This window comes from Poecilia latipinna, unplaced genomic scaffold (assembly GCF_001443285.1).
Source record: "Poecilia latipinna isolate Pla-1442-1.1 unplaced genomic scaffold, P_latipinna-1.0 Scaffold2758, whole genome shotgun sequence".
In the NCBI taxonomy this organism is placed as follows: domain Eukaryota; kingdom Metazoa; phylum Chordata; class Actinopteri; order Cyprinodontiformes; family Poeciliidae; genus Poecilia; species Poecilia latipinna.
In genome coordinates this window covers 23,993-33,627 of record NW_015115374.1, presented here as the reverse complement: position 1 = coordinate 33,627, position 9,635 = coordinate 23,993, and the positions used below count along the sequence as shown (strand labels likewise).

At 38.3% G+C, this 9,635-nt stretch overlaps 1 protein-coding gene across 1 annotated transcript in view; it reads left to right on the top strand.

The window, feature by feature from the left end:
• The window catches only part of LOC106939044 (cell adhesion molecule 1-like), a gene marked incomplete at its 5' end in the record, with an annotated part of 68,659 nt that overhangs the window by 40,762 nt on the left and 18,262 nt on the right, over positions 1-9,635 (top strand). The window contains one exon of the mRNA XM_015021311.1: positions 7,129-7,161. Within this exon, the coding sequence (XP_014876797.1) occupies positions 7,129-7,161 (33 nt within the window). The remainder of the gene's footprint in view (positions 1-7,128; positions 7,162-9,635) is intronic.

The following is a 9,635-nucleotide window of genomic DNA, read 5'->3' as shown; positions in this document are numbered from 1 at the left end:
TCAATCCATCCATCTATCACTCCATCCATCCAGCCAACCTTCCTTCCATCGGCCCAACATCCATCAATCCATCAATCCATCCATCTATCACTCCATCCATCCAGCCAACCTTCCTTCCATCGGCCCAACATCCATCAATCCATCAATCCATCCATCCATCCATCCATCCATCCATCCATCCTTCCTTCCATTGATCCAACATCCATCCTTCCATTGGTTCAACATCCATCTATCATTCCATCCGTCCATCCTTCCTTCCTTCCATCGACCCAACATCCATCAATCCATCCATCAATCCATCCATCCTTCCATTGGCCCAACATCCATCCATCCATCCATCCATCCATCCATCCATCCTTCCATTGACCCAACATCCATCAATCCATCCATCCATCCATCGGTTCAACATCCATCCATCTATTCATTAATCCATTCACCCATGCATTCATCCATTCTTGTTTCCATTTTTTGTAGGTTTCACATTTGACGCCTGATTACTGTAGAAACAAATGCAGTAAATTCATAAAAAAAATTTGTTTCTGCTTCAAAAGCAAAAACTTGAGTTATTCAGCTAGAAGTTTAATCCCAGAAAGATCTGGAGTCTTCTTGGTGTTCGATCTTTAGTTCACCACCAACTAGTTGGTCAGAAATTACCAACTAGATCAATATAGAGAAGCACTTAAGTGTTTTTATTGGGATAGCCTAAAAATAAATACATTTTTAAAGCACTCACATGATCTCACACTGGAAATAGTTTTTAATTACAAATATTTTTACATTAATGTTAGACAGTGCTTTACAAACTGTGAAGACGTCACCTGAACGTGACTTGTTGGACGTTTAATTCTCTGTTTGAAGCTGTTTTCTAGTTGAACGCTGAATGTTCAACTAGAACATTCAGATTGTGAGGAAACTCCAGCAGTAAAGCCTCAGCCGTGTTTTCATTGATAATCCCTGGAGATGCAGAGAATCTGGCAGGTTATTTCAGCCTCCCTGAGAGCCGGACTTCTCTTGATAAAGCCAACCTCACATCTACACAGCCAATATTTTCATCCTGAAACGACAAGCTGAAGCTTTCTGCCAGATGCCTTCTCTTCTCTTACTGCTTTCGCTCAGATGGAGAATTTCTAAATGTCTGCTAACCAAAAACTCCTTGCACTTCAGGGAGAACAAATTGCTGTAATCACCACTAAATAGGATTCTGTTCAGATTCTGTTACTGCAGGACTTGTCAATAATTTCCTCTCACATTTGCTGTGATTTTCCATCTCTTCTACTTGTCACAACACCTTCAGGAGTTGCATTTTGTCTCCTTTTGTGTCCACAGTTTCTTTTCACATATTCTATGCTATCTAAGTTTTTTTTTTTTCTCTGGCAGTGTAAAAGCAAAGGTTTTCCTTGAAAAGCTTCCTTATTGTGTGACTCCCTCTCTGGGGCAGCAGCCTATTATATTAGCAGAAGTCAGGGCTACAGAGGTCTTCGGAGGAATCCAAACTGACTCTGAAACTGGTGAAAAAGTGCAGCGCTTTGTTGAAAAACGACCCACCCTCCCACCTATTCACTCCCCTCGACCATCAAAAACAATATGACTAATAATTCCCCAAGTCAGCACAGTGCGATGAACAATTGTGCTTAATCCATGAATGGCCAAAACAAAAGAATAATAAATGCGCATGCGGTGAAAAGACAACAATCAGGCAGCAGGCTAGCTTTAATTGATGAAAGTCCATAAACGGTGCCGACAAGCAATTAATTTAACCCACAGCATAAACAGGACAATAATGCAGTGAAGGGAAGGGAAGAGAAACAAAAATTCATTATGTTTGTCAGCATCTTAAATTACACAAACACCATCTGGTGAAGCGATTTAGGAATTTTATGAATTTAGATTTGCTTCATCTCACTTTACCCGAGGTTTCGTCCCGACTTTCCTCGTTTTTAGTCCTCTGTTTTAAAATTGGATCCAGCTGGCGATTGATAGTAACACAATACACGCCGTCATGGGACATGCAGCCCTCTGAGAGCATCAGTGAAATTATAATGGCTGAAAGCACTTAGTCTGGAGTCCAGCACATCTTCTTAATGTACAGATGGACGACTGAAACTTCCAGAAATCAATAAAAAACATAAAAACGGGCCTGAACATCAGCTGAAAACATTCAGTTCAGTTCAAATTCAGAAGTACTTTATTGATCCCAAAGGGAAATTAAACAATAATTTAATAAAGCATATATGATGTTTTATTGTCAAGCAGATAATAAATAAGGTAAAGACTTAAAGTTGATTAAATCAAAATGGATAAATGAAGGTGGGAAAATTAGGAAAAATAGGCATAATTGAGCATAACTGTAACCACTAGGTGGCAGCAAAGCTGATTACACATTTTTCACTACATGAAGAAAATAACCAGCAACAATAGTGAAGTGAAGTGAATTGCAAAAATAAATTTTGTTTACAACTAAATTGGGGACAACAAGTTTTTTTTTTGTCACTTAAACCTGTCAAAATATCAGGTTTAAGTGATGCTAACTCCCAGCTACAGGAGGCAGTATTTCTTACTTCTACATTCAACCTGATCTTTATGTCAAGATACAGTCTGTGATTGATGTGGCTAGTAACACAAAATCAAATTTGTTGCAAATATCACAGGATTCCTTGCAAATAATCCCAAATCAGTCATTTTGTTCTTAAAAAAATCCAAAATGTATAAAATTCACACAGATTAGAACAACCTCCTGGTTTCATGAAGACAGGCAGGAAGCAGGTTTTCCTGTTACCGTGCATCATAAATATCTGTGTGATATTTACACTTGTGATATCAACACTTTCATATTAATTATGTTGACATTCTATGCAGCAGAACAGGATCCTTGACGAGTGTTTACCTCAGTGAGCTCGTTAGCTGCAGCCTTGAAAGGCAAAGAGGAATTTTCTATTTAAAGATTCTGCCGTTGTGGTTTGTTGATCACACTTGAACAAACGCTGTACACCTGTTGTTCTCACTGTACGGTGTAATCATATTAAACCACCACTACTGACAACCTGCAGATCATTTACAGAGGACAGAAAACGTGTTTACCTGCCAGGTTTTCTTGAAAATATGTCTTTATTTTGATCATTTCAAAGGATGTAATGTTATGTGTTGGGGGTCTTTTAGTTCAAATGAAACAAACGCTTATCAATAAAAATGTGAAAATAAAACATGGTGTCCACCTTTAAGCTTAGCTGAAGTCTTGCAATGGTTGAAAATTGAAGGGAGAATTGAAACTTTTCAGACAAAATTTGGGTCAAAGGTAACGCATCAAACACGCTGCTTATTTGTATGACATCACAGAAAAATCTGAAGAAATCAGCCAATCAGGAGCAGACTTCTTGGTCATAAATCTGTCAGTTTCTCTTTACATTATTGTATAAAGATCTGTAAAATATGGCTAGAATTACTCAGAACAAATGTTCTTCAAAGAATATCTAATGGTTTAGGTATTATAGGAAATTATAATGATCTTAACTTTTGCTAGAAAATAATTTTATTATATTTATATATTAAATGTTTAACAATCATATTTTGTAGTAAAAGAGGTTTCTATTACCTTGAACACTATTTTAAAAGTCGAAAAGCAACTTTTTCTTTTTTGTTGCTGTTGGAGAAATGTTCCACTCATCTATTTGCATTTCCTGGGGCCTAAGCCTCCTTGTGCTTGAAACCTAGTGACGCCCCCGTGGCTGATGATACAAAGTATACAGCAAAACATTATTATTATGAGAAGCTTGAGGAAGGAGACCCGAATATTTGATTATCAGAGCAGATTTAAAGAAAGTAATAAAATATTCTCTCTATATTTTCATATTTAGCAAATAGAGATGTTTAAGTTTGTTTTATCTGGCCTAAAACAGGATAAGTTTTGTCTGACAGGCAGTGAGAAAACAAAATGGATAAAAGAATAAATGTAAAACAATTTTTGTGTTGATAATATTATAATCCGTCTGCCTTCAAATAGTTGTTTTTTCATATTTGGTATGAAAAACGATTGGTGTGTGTTTTTCTTTCCTTTTCTCTTCTCGTGTCCATGTCATTTCTTTTTGCCTCCTGCCAAGTGTTTTGTTGTATTTTGTTAGTCTTTCTGCTTGATTCAGATGATAACTCGTTAAAAGCGTAACCAGGCATGAGCTTTGTAAATTATCTACGGCGCAGAGGGTTTGTGTTTTTATTTCACACCATTTATATACCATTTACAAACCCTTAAACTGTATTTTATTGCTTTTATCGTCAACACTGTTCACATTATCTCTACAAAACATCAAAGCTCTGTTAATGTCTGCATTCCTGTTTTCTGCTGAAGAAGAAATTAAAGCATAAAAAGGAGAGGAGGTGGAGGAGTTTTTATTGTTGAATTAATAGAGGAAATCATCTAAAAAACATGGATGTTTGTGGGAATTTTCAGTAAAAAATAACCCTTTTATTTCTTCAGAAATAGAAAAAACATCAATAAATTTAGTTGCACACAGTAAGATTCAACTTTTTAACATTATTAAATTGGCTACAACTTTATTTCTGGAGGTGAATTCAGACTTGCGAGGCATCAGAAATGCGATTAGCAATGTCTGCCAAGTTAGCATCTAGAGCGTTGTTAGGTAGCAGCTAACACTGTTAGCAGTTGCAGCCAACGGTTTTAAACTGTATTAATTCAACATAAATTAATTCAAGATAATCTACATAAATGTAAACATATAACCTTTTAACATTGCTAAATTATGTACAACTATTTCAAGAGATAAATTCAGGCATCAGAAAGGCGACTAGCAACTAAGCTAACAGCTTGAGCGTTGCTAACTGCTAACACTGTTATTAGTTACAGCTAACTGTTTACCGCATGCTAGGTGTTTTACTTCAATATAGATTATTTAGACTTCATTTATTATATAATGAAGAAATCTGAATTTCTTAATTTCAAGTAAAAAACACAGATTGAGTTTCAGGGAAACAGGAAGTGGTTGGAGAACGATGGTGCAGCAAGTTTTGTTTAATGATTTATTGTGTGAACAAACATAGTTAGATGTGATTTTAATTGAGTTTCTTATTTAAAGCACCACAAATAAAAATTTTTTCCCCCCGATAACAAATTTGTAATGGAAACGCAGCCACTGTTAAATCAGCATTAGTCATGTTTTTGGGAAGCCAGAGTACCTGGAGAAAACCATGTTTACTGAAATAAATAAACTTTATCAGTGACGTAACTGTTTACTCTGGAAAAAGAAACCTTTGTGTTTACCTTTGGTTTGTTGATGGACTTTCTGAAAATGCCTGGGAAACACCAGGTTTCCACCGGAGCAGCCAATAAATCCTGTAATTACTGTTTCTGTGCTGCTGTTGATCAAACAGAAAACTCTGCATCACCTCCAGTATCATCTGACATTGTTCTCTATGTAAATGTTAATAGATTCAGGGAGAGTAAAGGTGAACTCTGCCTCTGCTGCAGCACTACCGACTGGGATTTGTCTCCGTTTCACTGACAGGATCTTCCTTAAAGGCAAACCAGTCAATGCAACTGGTTTCACGTGTTGCAGCTGGATCTGACTGGCTTATGGCAGCATCTTTTGTCTCAAAGCTTCACTTGTTTTTGGAGATTAGAAATCAACTGTAACAGTTTGAAACTAATAAACTAAATGATGTTAAAGTGCATAGGAATGATCTTTTAATGATTTTGCATAACAAGTTGGACATATATTGCAAAACATACAATAAATGTTGGTGATATGAGCTGTAAAAAAAATATTTTTTTCTACTTTGTGTTCATCGCAGACTTTAGCTGCAGATAATGAGGAAAGAAAATTAAATAATGTAATTATTTCCATATGAACAACAAGGTTTTGTTGAAAAATCTGTTTTTCAGAGAAGATTTAGTAGATTTTTTGTCTTAACTCCGCTGCAACACATTTTCCTCACAAATGAAGCACCATTAAAGGGAAATAAACAGCCTTTGCTGGAAAAAAATAGAAATAACCAACAAAGCCTTTATTTAAAGGTTTAATAAATTAATATATGGAGTTATTAGGAGTGGTTAAAGAGATAATTGTAGCTGTGAGGATTGTGAAAGTGTTTCAGGGGAACTTTTGCAAGCTCTAGTTAAAAGTGTCCTACTTTTTATTCTTATTATTTTCTTTGTTTTCAGCCATTTTTCTCATCATTCTTGCCTTGAAGCTGCAGTATCTAACTTTCATAAAGAGTATGTTTTTAAATATTTATAAGACACCTCCTCCAACTCTTTACTGAGCTACTATTGGTGTCTGAGGAAAAGCACCAAAAAGAACCAATCAGAGACAGAAGGAGGGTCTTAGTGCTGTCAATCATCCTCATGGACTCGCTGCTAATTGTGCGAATGGCAAGAAACAACTTACCAATACAGAAAAACTCTATCCGCTGTTTATTATTGGTGGTCATGCTAACTACCTTTAGCATTCAGGACAGGCTCTGCTGTTAGTAAGGTATTGCAGCATCCACACAGGTGATTGACAGGACTAAGACCCGCCTCCTGGCTCTGATTGACTGTTTCTAGTTAGCACAGGGTGAAGGTGGAGGTGCTCAGTTTTTTTTCACATATTACCTGCCACATATCAAACTGTGACTCTATGAAAGTTATATATGTAAATAACATATTTTTTGTAAAACTTTTATGCTTCAGCTTTATCACCGTTTTCTAAACCAGACGTGTTTCCTGTGAACCGTCATATGGAGTGAAGTGGATCTTTATGTGTTAATGACAGCAGCGGGTCAGTATCTCATCTCAGCAGCTTCAGCCCTTTTGTTTGAACTTCTCCCGTCGGTGATAACTGGACGTTGGGAAGTAGTTAAATGTTTCTGGGCGGTTTGTGCCCACGCACATGAAAATGGTCGGCTGCGTATTGTCCTCGCCGTCTGCGGTGGGAAACGTATTTGTGTTGGTGTTTATCTCTGCGCTGCCTCCACCTCCCTTTGATTTCCCTTAAGTCTTATGTCTTTTGTCATGTTCTGGTCTCCTGAATGCTTGCTTATGGGTGTTGTTTGTTTTCTCCTCCCCCCTGTTTCTTCTTTATTTGCATGTCGTTCCTCCTGTTCCTCCACACCTCCCTGTCCTCCCCCCTGTGTGCTCAGACACTGTGCCCAGCGCTGAACCTGCAGCTCATGGTTGGTATCTTTTACTTTCCTCTTTATGTCTCTGTTTCTGTGCGTTTGTGTTTGCACCGCCGCTTGGCTTTTTAAATGTCAACCGCTTGCTATCAGTTATTCATCAATTGCACTGATCAGTCTTTGGGACGCCAGTCTTATTTTCCTTGAGTTTATTCTGTCAGAATAAGTCACTGCGGCTGCAATAAGTCTAATCTTTCTAGCTGGAAACACTTGGAGAATGATTTCACCTACTAACCAATTACAGTTCTTCCCTGAAGGTAATAAAAGCCACTCTGAGGACAGGACTGATTATATCAGCCACTGCAGATAGTTTTGTGTGGAGGCAAAAATAGACCTCATTTACTTGTTTTCATGCGTTTGACTGAAGCTGATACACATCATTTTCTAATTTCGTCTAATTTGCATTGCTTTCCCATTATTTTTTTATTTTTGTGCGTGTGTGTGTTTTTTTTTTGTTTTTTTTTGGCTGCCATTTCATAATTTGTGCGAGCGAATTCACGGTCACGAGCTTTCTGTTAATCAATGTGCTCATTTTGCTCCGTTGGAAATTTAAACCTAACTTTGCTCGCTTGGTTTAATGACCAAATTAGTGAGCTGCAGAGCCAAAATGAGCCATGGGCCCAGAAATCAGCTCCTGTTTGTTGCAATTTAGCTGCATGATTTCATTTTGGTCTACGACTTATTTGAGGCTTTGTGCAGGTCAGCAAGCTAATGAAATTACGTGCAGAGATGGTACTTTACTCTGGTTGTGATCCAGACTTCCTGCAACTTCTGCAAACATCTTCATGATGTCATTATTTGGGATCCCCTCAGATTTTAATTTACATGTTTAAACACATTTATCTGCTTCCAGAAAACCAGATAAGGGTTAAAATCAGTAAGAAAGTGGATTGTCTGATTATTCTGAGCATGCCACCAGGAAATCAATCACTGGGAGCCATAGTTGCTATAGTAACCCATGTACACTGGTCTGGATTGGTTACTCATGGTTACTCATGGAAGTGAGACTCCTAAATGCACTCCAACCGCCAAACTAATCAAAGCAGAAAGCTGCAACAAACCACACCTCCAGATTGCACCCACACTTTGCTGGAAGACGGGAAAAGGCTGCAGTGTAAAATATAACCTCTGGTATCATGTATATTGACAGGATAAGAAGTATATTATAAGGACCAGGTCAGTGTTTTAAGATTTTGAAAGTACAGTTAGGATGTTTTACCTCCGGATAGTCCGGTAGACTCGGTTCTACTGGAACCAAAACTTCATCATCTGCTCCGAGTCAAACCAACCAAACCCTTTGAGCAACCTGTTCGCCTCCTCGCCTGTGGGGGGCACTGAACCAAGAACCCCTGCACCACCACAGCACACCCAGGATTTCTCTTTTGTCTATGGCTAAACACCACGAGCCATTTCTCCTGCTAGAGCTAGGTGAGCATATTTGTTTTGGTTATATTTACCCAGAATGCCTTGCTCTCTGCTTTTGAAGCAGTCTTCGGTCCACTTGGCGTTCTCATGTGCATCCAAACCGAACCAGAGTTCACTCCAACCGAGCTGAGGGCGAGGTTTGTAGATGGACCAGAGCTCGATTAGCATTCACATTTCACCAAACGAACTGGACTTTCTAGACAAACGGACTGGAGTCAGAATAAACAGAGCTGGTGTGTGCCTCAGGATGTGGGAGGTTTTAGGTTCACAGAACGTTATACGAATGAAGCAAAAACTTCCTGGAACCATGAGACCAAAGAAGAAATTCTTGACCATAACGGAGGAAACCAAACACAGTAGGTCGGGACAAACACATCATGCTAACTGTGGTTACTTGGTGAAATTGTTTAGTTTTTTGGACCTGGACTCTTTGCAGTCATTGAATCAACCACAAACGCCTCTGCAACCCAAAGTATTATCAAATAAAGCTGTAAAATTGGATAAGAAACCAGAGCAAAGGAGGAAGAATCGAGGTGAGGCAATGGTCCAGTCAAAGTCCAGACTCTCAGACATTCCCAGGGACAAACGTAACTTTTCTCCGCCTCCAGATCTCAGATTTAATCACCAAATCAGGAGATAATTTAATTAGTTTGCAGCATAAATGCTCACCTAAAGCAGGGAATGATCAGAAAGATTGGTTGTATTATAGTTCCATGTTGCTGTCGTCTGATTTCTCCCTGAACTAATCACCTCCATCTCCACCAGTTAGCTGGCGCTCCGCGGCAGCGCTGAAGCATCCTGCCTGCTACTGACAAGAAAAACTCGTCTTCAAGAGAAAGCAGATGCTTTGTTTGAGTTTTTATTTATTTTTTGCAGGATGTTTTGTGGGCATTGATGAGTTTTTGAATGGTTTCCCCAGATGTTCTTTCTCAGCCCATAATCATTTTTTAAATGTTAGTAATTAGCTGCAGCGCTGCGTCGTGAGTATGAAATCTGAATTTCTCTCTTTTTCTTGATATTTTTGGCCCAAATGTGGTAAACAGAGG